We start from the raw sequence: 21121 nt of genomic DNA on the forward strand, positions 1-21121 counted from the left end.
ACACTTCTCAAAAGAAGATATACAGGCAGCCAACAGACACATGAAACAGACACATAAGTATGCACCACCATGCCCAGATAATTTTTTTTATTTTTTGTAGAGACAAGGTCTTGCCAAGTTGCCCAGGCTGGTCTTTGACCCCTGGGGTCATCCAATCCTCTTGACTCAGCCTTCCAAAGTGCTGGGATTATGAGCATGAGCCACTGAGCCTGGCCTGCTTCAGTCTTCTCTATCTACAATGGACAGCTACTAAATGCTGAAAATTCAACCTCTAGGAAACAAATTCAGAATTAACTAAAGTTTTAAATAAATGGCTCTCAGCCAGGCTTGGTGGCTCAGCCTATAATCCCAGCAGTTTGGAAGGCCAAGGCTAGTAGATTGCCTGAGCCCGTGGATTCAAGACCAGCCCTGGCAACTTGGTGAGACCTCATCTCTACAATGAATAAAAAATTAGCTGGGCATGGTAGCATACACCTGTACTTCCAGCTACTTAAAAGGCTGAGGCAGAAGGATCACCAGAGCCCAGCAGGTCAACATTGGGGTGACCGTGAGTGTGCCACTGCACTCCAACCTGGGCATCAGAGTGAGACTCCAGCTCAAAAAAATAAAATAAAAATGGCTCTCATATCTAATGAAAGACGTCCATTTAAAAATTAAAGTCCATTCCTTCTTTTTATCCTCCACAAAGAGGATAGAAACTCTAGAGGACTGGTCACAGTTTTCTATAATTAAGTCCCCATTTGTAACTGTTTTGGCTGCTATAATAAAACACCATTATCTGGGTTCTTAAAAACAACAGAAATTAATATCTCACGATTGTGGAGGCTAAGAAGTCCAAGATCAAGGAACTGGCAGATTTGGTGACCAATGAGGGCTTGTTCTTCCCATTCCCTCACATGGTGGAAGGGGTGAGGGATCTCTCTGGAGCCTCTTTATAAGGGCAGTAATCCCATTCATGGGGCGTGACATGAATGTATGTATTGTATTCCTTGTAATACTTTCGCGGTATCTCCTGGGATTCAGACTCATGTGTGTGGTGATTAAAGGTATGGGGAGCTGAATAACCACAATGATGGAAATAACGGTCACTGGGGACACTAAAAGGAGGAAGCAGGGAGGGGGGTTAGGGTTCCGAAGTTGCCTATTGGGTACAATGTTCACTACCTGAGGAATAGACCTCCTGAAGCTCAACTCCCACCTGTACACAATATGTCCATGTAACAAATATGCACATGCCCCCCTCTGAACCTAAATAAAAATAAAAACACCAAAGACTAGGAGATTCAATGTTGGTAAATAAAGTGAACACGCTAAAAAAAAAAAAGGTGGGCTCTGGAGCCAGCCCACATGGGTTCCAACAACAGCTTCGGCTTCACCACTCATCATCAGTTCTGTGATCTTGGACACATTACACACCATCTTTGTGCCTTGGCTCCCTCTTCTGATAAACTATCTACTAGGACTTTCACTTCTGACTATGTGGCAAATCAGATACTTCTGAAGGGACTTCTCACTCCCCTGAATAAATGACTACAAAAATAATTTGTAATGCATTACTGTGTTCACCCGAAAGTAGTAGAATCTCCAAAAGGAAAAAGAAAATAGTGAATTAAAACCACAGAAAGAGGCTGTAAGTCATTAAGCACATGGAGTAGAGACCAGTGAAGTAGAATTGACCTGACCATTCCCACAAGCAAGAGATCAAACTTGGAGCTTAACCTGAGACTCCAAGGACTCAAAGGACTTTAGAGGTACCAGAACGATAGTATTCCTGGTTAGCAGAAGCAAACATATATCCACTCTACAGAAAAGCATCCCAAATTAGACCCAGAGGATTCTGTACAAGAAAATTTAGCTCCAGATAAAAATCACCAAATACAACAAGGATACAAATCATGAGTGATTTAGCAAAACAAGTAATAGACTGACTTGTTGAATTTCAGATAGTAAAATTCTCACAGAATGTAAATAAAGTAACTATGCTTGAAATATTTAATGAAATACAAGATGAAATTAAAAAGCAACTGATTAAGAACAAGAGAATATAAAAATATCTAGACAGATATAAATGACTCCCAGAAATAAAAAAAAAAAGGCAGAAATTTAAAATAAGGTTATTACCTTGCCAAGCTATGGTGTGGCCAGGTGCTCTTTGAGCTATGAGCAGGCCATGTGTTCTTAAGCTTTGACCTCCACCCCTACCTTGGGGAGATGAATCACCTCTTCCTCTCTGTCTAATTTGCTTTCTATATACACTATATTCTCTAATCTATAAAAAAAAATTTAAAATGAAATGAATGGCATCATGACCTGGCCAGGATCTACTGCCTCTTGGAACCACAAGTTCAAGGCCTAAAGAGGCCTTCCAGGAAGTCTACACCTGCCTTGTTTCATTTCCGGGAGTCAACCAGACTGGTAGAGGCAGCCTCCTCATGTTATTAAAAGTTGATATCCCAAAAAGTCTATAAATCCCCCCAAAGAATAAAGGGATTCCGACTTTACAGCCCTGAGGAAGCATTCTCCATTTTTCATTTTCTTCCCTGAAGCAAATAAGTCCCACTTGTTTGAAACAGAAACATTCCATATTGACTTATTTGAAACAGGAACAGAAACATTCCATAATAAGATTTAGTCCTAATTCTATAGAGCATAGTATTGTGAATGGATTATATTTGAAAATATGAAATAATTTTTAGAAAGAAGAGTAATAAGAGTTATTTACAAGTACAATATGTATATGGGTAATTTTGTTGGCAATTCAATATTTTGGTAAGTGTCTGTGGAACTAAAGAACAAACAGTATCTTGGGATTGGTTGGTGTATCTTTAATTACAAACAGCATGATTTTCCAGACATATAGTCTCTAAATAAATGACAGCTTTTTTCGTTTTTAAATGCAACACAAAATTCTTTTGCTGAGAAAATGTTATGGACAAATAGTCAAAATTTAGAGCAAATACATTCAATTGACCACCTATAATAAAATGATGCAATATACCAATTATGCTACAGGAAACTAAGAGATAAATCAGTCATTTAAAACATTTAACAAAGGTAGAAGAGCTAACAATTTGTGAGATTTCAGCAAAATTCATTCCATTTAAAATCATACACACCATAGGAAGTTTAGATTCAACAAATCTTGTGCGTGTTGTCTTCTCTAAAAGTAGTAAACTAACTGGGTGCAGTAGTGAGCACCCTCAAAGGAGAGATCACAGAGAGAAAAAACCAAAAATCGAATTATAAAGTCCCCTCAGACCTTTGACTGCAGGTAGGGCAAGCGCTCCAATGATTCTAGGGGAAATAAATAGCTGGAGATCTGAAATAAGTCCAGGAGTTTGAGCCCAGCCTGGGTGATATTGCAAGTCCCCATCTCAAATAAATAAAAGCAGTCAACTGAAGAAATATAGCCCATATACTTAAGTACTACGGTGATAAGGTATTTAAAGCCAGTCTGTAGGTAATATAATTATATGAAGGTTTTCTTTCTTTTTTTGTTATGTGTCTTAAATAAGACTTTTACAAACTCATATTAAAGTAACTGAAAGAAGACTTGTGCATATAAAAATATTTTCCCCACAGCATAATTTGTAATTAGCCTGATGATCAGTACCAAAAGCAAATTAATGATATAACTTAATTCTGTGGTGCTTAGCATTTGGGGAAGATTAGCCTCCTCAAAAAATCAGGAATTTCTAACATATTTTAGAAGTACACCAACTTCTTTCAAGACATTAGGTTAATGAGACACTAAATTAAGATCTAAATGAGTTAATATACCCCCAAACTAAGTGGAATCTTGGTAACCTAGGAGACACTCAGGACACAAAGCCAATGAAGAATCAGTAGCTTCTTGGTAAACAGAAGGATATTACCTAATCAATTCCTTTCCATGATAGAAACTGTAGGGAATTCAACCCTAGAAGGGAAAGATCCATGTACCTGAGTGCACTCCTCTGTCCATGGCACTAGGCAGGTAGGGCCCAGGCAGAAAACTATAGTCTTACTTATCAGGAGTCAGAGAATCAAGTTTGAGGCTATCACAGTGTTTACACATAAGATGGGAAATCCCTCAACCAGGCACAGTGGCTTAAGCCTGTAAACCCAGCATTTTGGGAGGCCAGGGTGGGAGGATCGCTCGAGTCCAGGAATTTAAGACCAGCCTAGGCAACACAGCAAGACTTTATCTCTACAAAAAAATAGAAAACTTAGCCGGGCATGATGGCACATGCCTGTAGTCCCAGCTGCACTACACAGGAGGCTGAAATGGAAAGATCACCAGAGCCCAGGAAATTGAGGCTGCTGTGAGCTTTGATTCATGTAGCTGCACACCAGCCTGAATGACTAAGTGAAACCCTGACTCAAAAGAGAAAAGAAATCCCTCAAAGGAGAGATCATGGAAAGGGAAAGCCAAAAATCTAATTGTAAAGTTCCCTTAGACCTTTGACTGCAAGTAGGGCAAGAGCGCCAGTGATTCTAGGGCAAATAAATACCTGGAGATCTGAAATTACTAAGATGTTTCAGCAGCTGACCATTCAGGGGTCTCCTGAGTTCAAAATTCAAGTTCTGCAAGAATAGACTGATGTGGCAAACACTTCATGCTTGCTATTTAACTTCAAAAGGGCCATGTCTTAGAGATAAGAACCACTTCCAGGATGAAGAGATTTGCCCTAAAACTAAGGACTAAATCGAAGTAGATTCACCCAAACAAGCAAGCCCCTATAAGTACAAGTCTACAGTCAAGCCCCTGTAAGTACAAGAGGCTCTGTCAGTAACTTAACTGCCTCCAAGGACAACACGCAACACTCCTCACAGGAAGGTAGTAAAATCCAGAGTCTCCAACATACATTGTCATACACTAAAAAATTACTAGACAGGGAAAACAAAAGCAGAAAAATGTAAAACATGGTCAACAGAAAAACAAATCTGTCAGTAGAAACAGATATACTGATGCCCCCAATGTTAAAATTGGCAGAGACATCAAGATAGCTAGATAAATGTGTTAAATCTACAGCACCTGTAGTATAAATCTATAGTATCTATACAATACTATATTATACATCTATTTTAAAAATGGTTATAATAGGTAAAGAAATGGGGCATTTTGATGGAGATATGAAGACCATGAAAGAGAACCAAGGGGAAACCTGAAAAAATATATCTAAAATTTTAATGTTATTGAATGAAATTAACAGCAGATTGAATACAAGAAGGGATTCATGAATTCAAAGATAAATTGAGGCCGGTGCAGGGACTCATGTCTGTAATCCCAGTATTTAGGGAAGCCAAAGCAAGAAAGTTGCTTGAGCCTAGGAGTTCGAGATCAGCCTGGGTAACATAGTGAGACCTCATTTCTACAAACAATATAAAATTTTTTTTTAAATATAGCCAGGCATGGTGGCATTCACCCATAGTCCCAGCTACTCAGAAGGCTAAGGTGGAAGGATCCCCTGAGCATGGGAGGTCATGACTGTGGTGAGCTGTGATCGTGTCACTGCACTCCAGTTCACGTGACAGAGACCCTAATTCAAAAAAAAATGGCAAGTTGATAGTAATCATCTAATTACTCTGTGAAGCACAGAGTGAATTTTTTTTTGGCGGGGGAAGCTGCAATAACCCATGGAAAAATATTAAGCAGTTAAGAGACAAATAATTGAAGTTCTAGAAAGAAAAGCAGGCGAGACCAGTGCAGAAAAACAGATATGATATGCTGGAAGAGTAAGCCACGTTAGGTATATGATACAAATTGGTGAAAACCTAGCACTTAAAATCAGTCAGAGAAAAAAGAGACATTATATACCAAAAAAACCTTAAGAATGGAAACTACCTTCTCACCAGAAACAATGAAGGCTGAAGACATGGAATAATCTTTAAAGTGCTGAAAGAAAAAAAGCTGTCTACCTAGAACTCAAAATCTAACAAAAATATTAAAAAATGAAGATTATACTTCTTGTTCATCATGTCTAAAACAAATCAAAACAAATGAGGTAAAATAAAGTCATTTTCAGACAAAGAAAATCTGGTAGATTGGTCTCTGACAGAACTGAGTTTTAAAAAATTAAGTTCTTCAGGCTGAAGGAAAATTATCCCAGATGAAAGCATAGATCTGCATAAAGGATTGAAGAGCAGTGGATGAGGTTTGTATGTGGGTAAAAATAACACTCTTTTTTCTCTTATTTTCAATTTGTTTTAAGCAAGAAGAAAAATGCATAATAGGATTCATAACATAGGAGAAAAATATATAACAATATCACAAAGGGTGGAAGTGGGTAAAATGGAATTTTGCCAAGTTAAGGATATCCATCCTTATCAGGTAGATTTTCTCTGTTACAGATGCACACCCTAATCCTAGAGCAAACCCAAGCAGTCAGGCCCCACAGTTAATACTCTTTACCACTGTGCAATGCTGACGTTTGTCAAGTGGCCATTTTTGCCGCTTGATTACAACATGAAGTTGCAATATTGACAATAATGGACAGCATCATTATCATTTCAATCAAATCCATGATTAGACTAAGAAATATATGAGATGTTAAAGGCCTTCCCCGCTCACAAGCCTTCTGAGGAAAGCTGCCAGTGACGAGTCCTTCCATATAATTTGCTGTGTCCTGTGCTGTGTAACCCTGCTACACTGCCCACAATTGATTATACCAGGGAAATATTCCTTAGTGAAGTGCAGCCATCCTTTCGGTTGTACATGAGAGAGGCCACTAGCCAGAATGACCCAGTTGAATAATCTCTGCCCAATCAGGAGGCTCTATTCTGGATTATAACTAATAGAATCAATCAGATCTTCTTTCAGAGACAGTGGAGGACAGCAGAAGTAGCAGATGGAGAAGTGGGTAGAGAGAAGCTGGAAAGGACAGGAATAAGAGGACGCATGCTATGACTACACAGCAGTGGACATCTACTTTGAAAGTGAGGACACAACCCAGCCATCTGAGCTGCTGGTGTTCCCTACATAACAGCCATTTTTCCAGCTCTCCAAGAAGCTGCAGCCCCGAGGAGGCCGTTGCCTTACTTGTCTCCATACTCTTAACAAGCATTTAATGTGAATGCATGTGAATGTGCCCTTTTTTCCTTTGCAACCTAAAGGAGTCTGCCCAAACTTACCGTAAAACATTTTTACCACTGAGCTTAAAAAGAAATAAAAAATAATAATAATAATAATAAATAAAAGCCAGACCTGTAATATATAGTGCATTAAAACAAATAATTCAGGCATAAAAATATACCACATAAAAAAGGATTATACAAGTCTAGGCTCTGACATTTACCTTAATACAAGGAATAAGAAAAATGTGCAGTGAAAATTACTACATAGTTGTTCAAAAGATAAGTGAAAATGTGAATAGTCAAGCACCCACAGAGTTCTCTCAATGTCACTTTAAAAAGCAAGCATTCTTCAAACTGTAATTTAACAAGAATCAAGGTAAGGTATTATTAACAATATTTTCCTAGGCTCTTTATATCAAAATGAAAGTAATTTTCAGTTCACAGAGTTCATTTTTAAAGATATCTCAATTAAAGATACTTTATATATGTGTATACATCTTTTTGTCATAACCAAAATAGGTTATTGGGAAGAGACCATGTATTGTAGCCAATTCATGTTGAAAAAGGAAAGCAGGGTCTCCTGAAGTTGTCAACCAAACCATGAGAGCTTGGGATCCTGTCACCTTTAGAATCTGTGTAAACACATAAGCTTTCAATTATTACTACTTAAGAAAATCACCCCAAAAGTTGCCACATAATTACTTTGGTTTCCTTGGCATCCAAGTACTTTTAAAAACTTACTTTCTATTTGTAATTATTTTGAAGTTTAACATTCATAGCTTTACATTTCCAAAGGACTATGTAGTTCCTACTATTTCTGGACAAGTCAATGAAATAGACTTCTTTATCATTTAGATTACATTTTTAATGCAGCTCCCATTATATTACTGTTCTGAAAAATTCTTTATATAAAGTCTTTGCCCAAAAACTGGTATATTCTCTCTCCTTTGGCTTGCAAACAGTACAACTGTGTCTATCTCAGGGAACAAGGACCTTACTAGGGTATTAAAGAGACTAAGAATGTTTCCCCTCATTTAACATATGCGCTCAGTTAGGAAAACTTTGAGGCATTAAGAGAAAGGGATTATAAACCCAGATGGGCTCTTAGCTGTGTTTATAACAACATAAACATTTGCATAGTACTGCAAATGAAAAGACAATGATTTCTCATAAGGAATTGCACATTCCCAGGATAGTTTTCTAAAGAAATTAAAATCAGTATACTTTAAAGTAAAAAAAATTGTCCTAACTAAGCATCCATATAAGCTGCATTGTCTTTATGACTCCACTTATTTTATTCATGGTTTTTCAAATATACCCCAAGTAGACCTAGTATGTAACATTAAAACTACTAACATTCCAATTCTCTGCTTTGAACAATACTTTCATATTGGGAGTTATGAAAGTAAGGTGACATGGTTCTAAAATACAGCTTATGTTTACATATACTACGATAAGCCCTCTTCCCCAACAAAACATTTGGTAAATATTTAATGTTGAAGTCATGTATTTACAACTTGGTACAATTATTTTATTAGCTTAATTTAATGGCAACTATTTGGACATCACATTTTAATTCTGAAAACTGTTCAACACAAATATGTCTTCTGAACTCTGTTCAATAAGCTTCAACTTCAAATTTAAATCTATTAAGTGATTCATACCTATCTTCAACATATACTCATAAAAAAACTCACTATAGTTTAAGCACTGCACTATCAAAGGTACTACACAACTCCCATCTGCTTAATCCAATTTTGTTATTTTTATCTATCTACATTTCTGTGAAGATTCAGGCTGTATTCAGTTGACAATTACAAAGATTAATAATGAGAATGGAGAGCTGTTCACAAATACTATTATTGAGAATGTAAACCGGCAGTCCTTCTGGAACTCAATTTGACCAAGCAAAATCGTGTAGATTCATTCAACAGAAATACCTACACAAGTAAACAAAAATCTAGACACAAAGGTCAATGCAACATTGTTGGAAATAGTGACAAATGAAACGAACTTGTGCAGTAGAGGTAATATAGCAGGCCTTGGCTTACTCCTGAAATCCTAGCACTTTAGGAGGCTAAGGTGAGAGGATCCCTCGAGGCCAGAAGTTTGATACAAGTCTGGGCAACATAGCAAGACCTCATATCTTAAACAACAACAAAAACCTGGGCATGGTGGCATAGGCTTGTAGTCCCAGCTACTTGGGAGACTGAAGTGGGAGCATCACCTCCAGGAGGTCAAGACTGCAGTGAGCTGTGATATCATCACTGCACTTCAGCCGGGTCAACAAAGTGAGAACCCAACTCAAAAAAACATAGCAGGCTTGAGATTGCTACACTTAGAAAGGCTGACTTGCAAGGTTGGCCCTTGGCTAACATCTGGAAACTTGACTGGTGAACAGTTCCCTACATGGATGTAAAGCTTTCCCTACAAACCAGAACCTAAGTATATGAAACCATCATGGAACTGATGTACTATGCAAGCCAAAGCTAACCTGCATATTGAGACTTGCCTGATTTAAAAATAAACTTTCCTTATTGCTTAAGCCATTCTTTTTCTTTCTTTCTTTTTCTTTCTTTTTCTTTTTTTGAGTCAGGGGTTTCACTCTGTTGCCCAGGCTGCAATGCCCTGGCATAATCACAATGAACACGGCACATGGCAGTCTCGAACTCCTCAGCTTCCCAAGTAACTGGGACTGCAGACTCCTGCCACCATACCTGGCTTTTTTTTTTTGGCAGGGCGGGGTGGGTGGGTACAGCTGAAGTTTTGCTATGTTGCCCAGGCTGGTCTCAACCAATCTGCCCACCTCAGCCTCCCAAAGTGCTGGGATTTACAGATGTGAGCCACAGTGCCTGACCTCCTTGTGTAAGCCATTTTGGAGTTTTACTGCTTATAGTACCCCTCTAATAGAGTTCCACTTCTGTTGGCTTACAGAAAAAGAGGCCTGAGACCTGTGTCTATATCCCAGAAGCATTACTTACTACCTTTGTGAATGTGGGCAAGGCACTACCACTGCTGAGGTATGAGAGAAATGATACTGTGTACTTTATAAATACACTTATAGAAAAACAGAGGCAACTCACTGTGTCAGCTGAATGTTAGCTGTACTAAGTTTGTAAATTTTAATGATCAGACAAGTTCTAGCAAATAACCACCTATGCAAATGGCCAATAATGGATCTAATGCCAGCACACCCCAACCCTAGAATGTTGAAGTCCCGAAGCTCCACCCAATGGAGTACATTATGAAAATGCCCACATTATGAAAATTGTTCCATTTACTACCAGAAACATCTGAAGTCAAAAGAAACAATTGCTTTTAGTAGCTAATGTAGTTGTAAGTTCTAATAAAGTTTCATTTGGGTCAGCATTCACATTTTGAAAGATTGTGTGTGTATATATACATATACATATATATGTATATATACAGATATCACATATTTTCACTCACAGGTTATTTGCAGATTTGCTTCTATCTTCAGCTCAAAATATCATATTTTCACTCACAGGTTATTTGCAGATTTGCTTAACCTTCAGCTCAAAATTTAAATTCCTAAATAATACCACCCTGAAAAGCAACATGAAGTATAATCAACTGTAAGGTAGGTGGAGGCAACCATTTGATATGGGGAAACTGGCAGCAATTCAAATAGAGGGCTCAAGCAATCTCCATTTAAATGTCTGTGGAATGAGAAATTAAGTCATATTCATGACGCTACATAATTTTTTCTGTGAATATCAATTCTGTACTAGAGACACACACTGAAATTTACAGTACTGCTCAAGGTTTTATTAGCCCTTTGCACTTGAAGACATCTTGTGGATCGCCTACCAGTAATTTGACAGCACTTTCTAATGAAATAGTGAAAAACAAATCTCTTCATATTAAATAGTATAGCATTGGAACCAATTATTTTATTGTAATATTTGCCTTAAAATGGGATTTTAAACACTGAGGAACTTATGACAAAAATATCAAAATTTTGTATCATATTTTTCTATCATTGGGTAACATGTAAAACAGTCACTGATATGCATTGCAGGTTCATTGATACATGTTGTGCAATAGTAATTTGTTTGACACCTTCCACCTGGTGTTTTTCTATTTGAGCAATGCAGTCCCATTTTCTTCTTCCCACATTAAGATAACCGTGATAAAAGCTAAAACTTCCTGCTGGTCGTTATGCAATCTATGCCAAATAGACTAGTGTGATAGTTGTTTTTTCCATATTTTTTCATCCACATAACGACTGATTACACTATCCACTAATTCATTTGTAAAATACAGAGTAAAATAGTTCTTTTATATTACTTGCTATGTGTGGTCCTGTTGTTTGAAGATGTACACCAAATTTATTTACACTGGAGAATTGTCTTTTTCTGTAACATCTTCCCATTCTTTACTTGACAATACATTGTCTTTTACTTCTGTACTTTTGATGCTATCACTTTCTATTACATTCACCTGTTTTTTTTTCTTGGTGGGTGGTATCACATTGCTATCATTTTCTTCCACATCAATTTTTACTTTTTCTAACTTCTCTGTATAAAAGTTTAAATCTAACTCATCTTCGCTGCTGCTTACATTATAACTCTCATTTTTGTCTTTGTTTTGCCACTGTTTTGCAAACTAAATAAATGGATTAAAAATTCTAATTATAAATTACAAAATCACAAAATGAAATTTATCAAAAGAATGTTACTTTTCCAATTCTGCTTTTCCAACTTAGTGCAGATATATTCAATCTGCGCCACTTGATACTTCATCTGTCTTCTCTTTCTTTTAAAGCTACAGTAACTTGCTTATCTATCTTTTCAAGTTATGCTGTGATTCAAAGGGTATACCCATAGCTGGCTTTCTTATGCAAACACTCTTTATGGCTACCTTGTTACAAAGAAGTGTGGGCACCACCGTCAAAGCACTTCACACATCCCCTCTACATGATACCCATGATTTTTTTTTGATACATCTCAGTATATATTCCATCTCTTTGTTTTGTGCAATTTGAATGGAAAACTTCAAGAAAACATACATTTTTGAAAACTTTGCCCTTGCAAAAGTTTGTTCTGCATAATCACCTAGCAATCTCTTTATGTCCCCTGAGAGGGGACATCCAAGAGCAAAGTGTCAGAAATGTTTAGTATTGGCTGGGCTCAGTGGCTCAGCCTATAATCCCAGCACTTTGGGAGGCCGAAGAAAGAGGATTGCCCAAGCCTGTAGGTTCAAGACCAGACCGGGCAATTTGGCGAGACCTCGTCTCTACAATAAATAAAAAATTAGTGGTAGCGCACGCCTGTAGTTCCGGCTACTTGGAAGGCTGAGGCGGAAGGATCGCCGGAGCCCAGCCAGTCAATGCTGGAGTGGCCATGAGTGTGCCATTGCACTCTAGCCTGGGCAACAGAGTGAGACTCCAACTCAAAAACAAAAAAAGAAATGATTAGTATTTAAGTATTGTACTTAAATGATTTACTGACTAGTCTCATATGTATATCTATATAGACACATACATCTATCTAGCTACACATATCTAAACATATATATACATACATATATAATACCAAAGGGAGTTTTAAAATAAACAATAAAAAATATTAAATTTACTGCAGAGGTTAGAAAATGAGTTGTGAACTTCCTAAGTTATCAATTATATAAGTTATTGACCATATAAGTTTCATATATTCAAAAATAAGACAAAGCAAAAACTTTATTGCACTGAACCATACAATATACAAAATAGTAAATACACATCACAAACAAATCCATTGCCAGACTACAGATACAAAATATTAGTTATTTGCATGTAATAAAATTAGTATCTGAAGAAAAAAGACTTTAAATAAGACAGAACAGTACTAGCAAATTAAATTAAGACAATATAATATCACAAGAAGTTACAGGAACTACTAACAATCTGCAAGTAACAAAATTATTTCTATTATATACTAAATTTAATCTCCATTTATGCATAGTTCATGAATGTTAAAATTAAGTTTGAGAGTACATTCTTACTCTAATTTTTTGTACTTTCATTCTAGAACTGTGTTAAGGCATTGCCACATATTTATTTAACCTTTTAGAGTTGTGGGGTACAAGCGAGGATTTACTATATAAGTAGATTATATGTATGTGCAGTTTGGGTTTCTAGCTGGCCCTCCATCCCCGACAGTGAACCAGGTATCCAGTGTGATGCCATGTGACCGGAAGGATTATTTTTAATATAGTCTTCTTGTTCAATGCACAAAACGTAAATCTTTTCTTCTGTCAGAAATCTCAAAATTAAACTATACCAGGCTCTTTTTTCAGCGTTTTCTTTTCCTCTTGAGTGCAGTAAATTCTAAAGACAAAAAGAAGTCAATCAGCTCTAAAACAAAATTTGACATTCAAATTAACTGATAACATACATTTAAACCAGACAGATGTTTAATTGGTATAACACAGTAAAAATGTCCTCACAGCAAAGACCCAACAAGAAATCTTAAACCTGACAAATACATTAATTTTTCCTACAAAATGACATAGCAATTTAAAACTTACTATCTCGGGAAGGGCTCGGTGGCTCAGCCTATAATCCCAGCACTTTGGGAGGCCGAGGCGAGTGGACCGTCTGAGCCCACGGGTTTGAGACCAGCCCGGGCAACTTGGTGAGACCTCATCTCTACAATAAATAAAAAATTAGCCAGGCGGGTAGTGTGCACCTGTAGTTCCAGCTACTTGAAAGGCAGAAGGATTGCTGGAGCCCAGCAGGTTGATACTGGGGTGGCTGTGAGTGTGCCACAGCACTCCAGTCTGGGCAATGGAGTGAGACTCCCACTCAAATAAAATAAAAAAATAAAAAATTTAGTATCTCTACTTAATAAATTACTGTGAAGTTGTTTCATATAGATATGCCCTCCCCATAATTAGCATTGACTCAGTGTGCCAGATCTGAAAGGTATCTAGCCTAGAACTAAGAGAGATAAAGTGATTAAGATTTCTATTTTATTTCAATTAACCCTGAAAACGTGACCCAAAACACTAGTACCATATATCTTTCTGGCCACCACAGCAGATGCCATAACCAACACTTAAACAATTGTCTATCTAGAAACAGCTGTGACCCTAGAGGTAACTGATCATTACAAGCAAAGAATAGAAAAATCAAAAACATAAAAATGATGAAAGATGTGACAAAAAGAAATATTCCCTGCCAATGAAAAATAAAAGGGGGCAACCCCCTGGGGTCCCCTCCTCTCTGGGAGCTTTTCTGTCCTCTCAATAAATCCTGCTTTCTCAAAAAAAGGAAAAGAAAAAAAAAAAGGGAATGGCAGGAAAAGGAAAAGAGAGAACGCAAGGGAAAAAAATTAAGAAAATTAAGCAAACAGAAGACAGCTGCAGTCAATATAAAGAAGTGCTGCTGCAGGCCAGAACACCATCCAGATGAAAGCAGGTCAGAGGCCTGGGAGAGACACTAGAGGAAGCTGACAGAATACCTGATGGGCATCCATATCCATTTATTTACTGTATTATCAGTGTCCTTTAAGTGTCATGAGCAACGATATGATTAATACTGGAATTCTCCAATGAGCCAAAGAGAAAAGGATCCCAAGAACACTCAGCCAGCTGTCATGCTCTTCAAGGGTTCTCAACTTGATGCTCTATGATGTTTCCTTTACTAGTTTGACAAAATTCCCCTCTGTACCTGTTTCACTAGCACTTTCATTCTCCTCTTCCTCTTCTGTAATTATAGGCATACTCAGACTTAACGATTTATCTTCCTTATGTACATTCTGCATGTTACCTGAAAATATTTAGAAATATTTGGAAAATGATTTTATATGAAAACAATGATTATTAAGAGAACTTTTTACACATATAATGCCATTATAACAATACAGACATTAGACATTTAAAAATTGAAATTATAATGGTCAACAGAAATACATATTCTAGAATACATCTTCTTTTAAGTATTAATATATTTGTATCAATGGGTTGAAAAGAGTTTCTAAGTCTTCTACTAAAGTAAACAGAGAAAAGGGGAAGAAACAAAATTAGCCAAAACACAACTAACTCATTCAATCTCAGTCACACACAACAGGGGTTATAGCCGCAGGCATCACAGAAAAAAAAACGTGTGCTATTTCAACATTATACAATTAATCACGAATGTAATTTTCAGGTTTAACAGCCTTGTTTTTAGATGCAGACACACTTTCTTTTTTCACCACATATGCTCTAAAACAGGGTTCTTCCATGGCCTGTGAGGAACTGGGCCTCATAGCAGGAGGTAAGCAGCCCGCAAGCGAGCAAGTGAAGCTTCATTTGTATTTACAGCCACTCCCCATTGTTCACGTTCCCACCTGAGATCCATCTTTTGTCAGATCAGCACGGCATTAGATTCTCATAGGAGTGTGAACCTATTGTGAACTGTGCATGCAAGGGATATAAGTTACGTGCTCCTTATGAGAATCTAATGCCCGATGATCTGAGGCAGAGCTGAGGTGGTGATTCTATATATTTCAGTATATATTACAATGCAGCAATATAAATAAATTGTGCAATAAATGTAACGCACTTGAATCATTCCAAAACCATTCCCCCAGTCCCCTAGATCTGTGAAAAAATCATCTTCCAGGAAACTGGACCCTGATGCCAAAAAAGTTGGGGACTACTGCTCTATAAGATATATTTCTCTAGTCATAATTTGCCAATGACTTTCCACTTTCAAAAACACTTGCAGTTTTCTACAGCCACATCCACCTTCTGTTGCCTAAAGAAATATTCTAATCAAATTTATCAGATACTGAGGCAGGGAGGCCTTCCCCCAAGCCTAATAAGATGAAGGCCTTCCCAGGATAGAGTAAGGATCCTCTTAGTACAGTAAGATAAAAGTCTTCCCAGAATAGTGAAAGAGTGCTCCTAGCACCATGAGATAAGAATTTTCTTAGGAAGATTTATGTTAGGAAGGAATGTAGCCCAATCTGTAGTGTCCATGTGTAACTCTGCTGCAAACTTGAGCTATAAAACATCCAATTAAAATGTATGTTACTAACATGTAAGCCTTATTGGGGGAACAAAGAAGCTAAAAAGGTATAAAAGGCAATGCCCCCCTGCACTCGGGTCTCAGCCTTTGGATGTAAATCCACTGAGCCAGTGCCAGTATGAATAAACACTGCTTTCTGGCCTCAGTGTCCCATCTCTCTGTAAATTAATGCCACATTTCTGATGTGTTAGACAGGAATCAGGAGGCTGAGATGGTATTATCACCTCCCTTGTCACTGGGGTGTGACCCCTCGGATGCTGGAAAAGGTGATCTCGCCTGGCGCCAGTGGACTGATTGATCTATAGGGGACTAGCCCTCCCGACATGCCAAGGGGAGGACCCCAGGAGCACAATGGAACCTGGTGAGGCCTAGGAATCAGTCAGGGAAGCACCGCCCATCAGACTAGTAAGAACCCAGGCTCGATTTGGTAGAACGGCCCCTAAGAGTCAGAAGGGGAGCCTGATCACCTCCCAGAGTTACCCAAGTAGTCCCACATGAGGATGAAACCATAGTTCTAAGGCACTGGATGGTGGGTTGGAGATGTTGTGTGAACATCAGTAAACGAGACAGCACCTAGTGGCAAAGCAAGTGCAGTAGCCCTAATTTAGTTTTGGTGGTGACCTTCACATGGCTAAACGGCGGGAGTAGATTCAGGGACCAGTGGTGATCTTCATACAGCTAAATGGCAGGAGTAAGTCCTGTAGCAGGACTGAAAACTGGTCAGGGGGTTATACCAACTCACTTATTACCAAGAAGGCACCTGAAATATCTCCACAAGGGGTACGGCACCCTGGTCGGGGGGTTATACCGATTTGCCTATTTCCAGAAGGCATCTGAAATATCCCCATGAGGGGTATAGCTGGAGAAGGGTGAAGCAGTTGTCCACCCCTCTTACCTCCCCCATCCCTTCCCTTCTTGTGTGTGTGTCGCCTTTTAGTGGGAGGAAATGGGTGGCAATCAGAGTAAGCTTACCCCCTTCGAGTGCATGGTCAAGAATTTCAAAATGGGACATTCAGGGAATTACAGTATTAAGTTAACTCCCAGAAAGCTTGGACCTTTGGTGAAGTAGACTGGCCTTCGAAGTAGATTGGCCTTCATCTAGGATGGGGTAGCCTTCTGAGGGGTCACTAGACGAGAGACTAGTTAGTAAGGTATTTGACATCATTGTGGGGGATCCATGCCACCCAGACCAGTTTCCATACTATTGGCAAGATGTAATCCTCTCTCACTCACCTTGGATAAAAGTCTGTCTAGCAAACAGCTATAGAATCATGCTGGCCCAAGCAACAGCTCCCTCAAGGTGTCGACTGGAGTCGAGAAAGCCCATTATGTCGGAGGAACCTGAGGAGACCGCCCCCCACCTTACGTGTCACTGTACCCCTCATTGCCACCCACACCCCCTGCAATTGCCACAGCTGAAGCCACACCAGAGGCTAGCCTCAGCCCAGAATCCACCCCTTCCCTAAGGTCACCGGAAACACCCCAGGCCGCTGCTACTCTAGAGCCACCAGTGCTAACTCCTTATACCCCGGCAGGAAGGCATCAGGGAAACTTTGCTGACAGCCCCCCTCCCCATGAATGTCAAGAGGCCTTACAACTGCCATTAAGGGAAATCAGAGTGCCTCATACTACAGTCCAGACAGCCAAATCCAAGGGGGCAACGTACTTTTATATATCAGCCTTTTACCACCACTGACCTCTTGAACTGGAAACATCACAACCCCTCATATACTGAGAAGTCTCAGGCCATGATTGGTCTAATGCAGGCCATCGTTCAGACCCACAAGCCCACTTGAACTGATTGCCTTCAGCTCCTCTTAACTTTGTTTAACACTGAAGAACACAGCCACATTACTCAGGCTGCTTTAAAATTGTTAGAGGAGCACATGCCTGAAGGAACACACACAAGCCTATGTTCAAAGTCAGTTTCCCGAGGAAAACCCCCAAGCCTATGTTCAAAGTCAGTTTCCTGAGAAAAACCCCCAATGGGACCCTAATGATGGCTGTGAATATCATCTGCTTGAGCGTTATCAAGAGACCCTTTTTGGGTGGTATGAAGGAAGGAGGGGAAAAGGCCATAAATACGAATAAAACCTCAGAGGTGCTCCAAGGCCCCAAAGAGAGCCCCAGCCAGTTTTATGAGAGGCTATGCAAGGTGTTCCATCTCTACACTGCCTTCAACCCAGAGGCAGCTGAAAAATCAGCAAATGATTAATGCAACCCTTGTCGGCCAGGCTCGGGGAGACATCCGGTACAAGTTACAAAAGTTAGAGGGCTTTGCTGGGATGAATGCTAGCCAGCTGATAGAGGTCATGACAAAGGTATCTGTCAACTGAGACCAAGAGGCCCAAAGGGAGGCAGACCGAAAAATGAAAAAGAAAGTGACTTAAATCACTCTATAAAAAAGATACCTGCACACGTATGTTTATCACAGCATTGTTCACAATAGCAAGAACCTGGAAACAACCATGCTGTACATCAAAAGAGGACTGGATTAAAAAATGTGGTACATATACATGATGGAATACTATGCATCCATAAAAAAGAACAAAATCATTAATTTTGCAGCAACCTGGATGGAACTAGTTTATAATACCGAGTGATCTCTCACAGAAACAAAGATCTGAGTATCACATGTTCTCACTCATAAGTGGACCTTGAACATCTATCACTATACTATAAGAAAAGGATTGACAGTGGCGGGAAACTATGGGGGGGGCAGGGAAGGGAGGTGGGATTAACGGTAGTCAATATCTGTCTGGGGACGGGGAGACACCCCTTATCAACAAGGGTGCCTAAACGATGCATATTTGTATACCTAACCCTTAACTGTACCCCACAATTTTAAATAAAAATATGTTTTTTTAAAAAAAAGAAAGAAAGTAAACCTGCTTGCTGCTGTTTTGGCAGAGCGACGCACCCAGGGAGCTGTCCTGCCAGGCCGAGGCTGAGGCCAAGGCAAGCAGGGGGGCCAGCATGAAAGGCCACTCCACCCAGTGATGAGATTGGGGTGGAACCAATGTGTGTGCTGCTTCCAAGCAGGGCACTGGAAAAATGAATGTCTGGAGTCAGAAAATGTCCATCTGACTCCTCAGGTAAGAGGCAGAAGCCAAATGGTTCGGGGATAATAGCCTGTGCCCCAACCATGTGTGGCCCCCGAAAATCATTTTGTTGGCTTAGCTGCCATGAAAAACTATAGGGACGACTAGGACAGACCGGGCTCCATTTTGCTAGGCTCCTGGAAGCCTATGGTCCAAATGACTGTGAGGGGCTGGCCCCTTGGCTTCATGGTAGATACCGAACATTCTGTAATAACTCAACCTGTGGGCCCTCTTTCACCAAGACAAGCTACTATTGTGGGAGCCATGTGTGGCAGGGCCCATCACCCTTTTTTAAAGCTCCAGTGATGTCATCTAGGGGGCCATGAAGTTGTCCATGAATTCCTGTACCTCCCAGATTGTCAAATGACTTCAATGGGCCGAGACCTCTTAGGAAAGCTGCAAGCCCAAATAACTTTCTACTCCAACGGACAGGTAGCTTTGTCCTTGGTGACCCCTGAAGCAAAGATCTTACAGTCCCCTAAGGGGAGGAGTAGCACCTCTATAGTCTCATAGAAGAGCCACAACAAGAACCTGAACTTCCCTTTAAGGTGTCTGGGGTATGGGCTGAGGATAATTCCCCCGGACTAGCCTGCAACATGCCCCCAGTAGTAATAGAACTAAAGCTTGGAACTGTGCCCATCTGTCAGAAACAGTATTTCATCCCTCGCAAGGCACAGGATGGGATCCAAAAGCACCTGGAGAGACTTTTAAAATACATAATCCTCTGGCCCTGTTAGTCATCCTGGAATATGCCACTACTGCCAGTTCAGAAATAGGGGATATCAAGCCACCAATACTTTACACCGGGTTGTCCCTAACTCCTACATTCTCCTAAATCTTATCCCCACTGAAGCTGCCTTCTTTACCTGTTTAGACCTCAAAGATGCTGTCTTTTGCATCCGTTTGGCTCCTCAGAGTCAGCCGATTTTTGCTTTTCAATGGGAAAATCCTGAAAACGGTGATAAAGGCCAAGTGACTTGGACTAGACTGCCACAGGGGTTCAAAAATTCCCCAACCATTTTCAGTACAGCATTAGCATCTGACTTAAAGGCCTTCCCAGTGGATCAGTATAACTGTACAATGCTCCAATACGTGGACGATCTGCTTCTGGCCGGGCTAACATGGGAGGACTGTATGAAAGAAATGCAGCAGCTCCTTACCCTCCTATGGAAGGCTGGCCACAAAGTTTCAAAGAAAAAGGCTCAAAACCATGGAGAAAAGGTAAAGTACGCTGGCTTCGGCAACGTCAGCTCAGCCCGGAAAGAAAGAAAGCTGTTTGCTCCATTCCAGTTCCAACCACCAAACATCAGGTTTGGGGATTTCTTGGGGCTGCGGGGTTTTGTAGAACTTGGATACTTAACTTTTCAAAGCCTCTCTGAGGCTACAAACGGGGTAGAATGAGAGCCTATGTTATGGGAACAAGCACAACAGAAGGCCTTTGAGAAAATTAAACAAGTCCTTATTAACACTCCTAGCCTGGGGCTCCCTAATATATCTAAGCCTTTTTTCCTGTATGTATATAAGCGCATGGGGATAGCGATAGGGGTCTTAACCCAAATGCTAGGATCGTGGCACCACCCAGTAGCATACTTCTCCAAGCAGCTTGACTCTGTTGCCCAAGGCTGGCTGCCTTGCCCCCGGGCACTCGCTGCCACACCCTTCTAGTGGCGGAGGCTGACAAGAACTAATGGTCTGGGTGCCATACTCGGTGTTAACATTAATGGAATACAAAGGGCAATACTGGTTAACTAACACTTGAAATGGTCAAATACCAAGGAAAATCCATACATTCACTTGGAAGTGGTATGGACTCTCAACCCTGCAAACTTGCTGCCTACCAAGCCAGGTCAGCCCTGTCATGACTGCATCAAGGTTATAAACGAGGTATTTTCCAGCCAACCTGACTTGATAGACCAGCCTCTCAGGAACCCCAATATGAAAT

At 39.8% G+C, this 21121-nt stretch overlaps 1 protein-coding gene across 2 annotated transcripts in view; it reads right to left on the reverse strand.

Annotated features, from left to right (window-relative positions):
- Positions 1-12734: 12734 nt before the first annotated feature.
- The window catches only part of SNAPC1 (small nuclear RNA activating complex polypeptide 1), a 46972-nt gene continuing 38585 nt past the window's right edge, over positions 12735-21121 (reverse strand). For both annotated transcript variants that reach the window (XM_008070382.1, XM_008070384.1), the window contains 2 exons: positions 14735-14833; positions 12735-13390 (listed from right to left, as the gene is read on the reverse strand). In XM_008070382.1, coding sequence (XP_008068573.1) covers positions 13356-13390; positions 14735-14833 — 134 coding nt within the window. In that variant the 3' untranslated portion in view covers positions 12735-13355. The remainder of the gene's footprint in view (positions 13391-14734; positions 14834-21121) is intronic.

Source organism: Carlito syrichta, unplaced genomic scaffold (genome assembly GCF_000164805.1).
Source record: "Carlito syrichta isolate Samal-C Ts95f unplaced genomic scaffold, Tarsius_syrichta-2.0.1 Scaffold313381, whole genome shotgun sequence".
In the NCBI taxonomy this organism is placed as follows: Eukaryota; Metazoa; Chordata; class Mammalia; order Primates; family Tarsiidae; genus Carlito; species Carlito syrichta.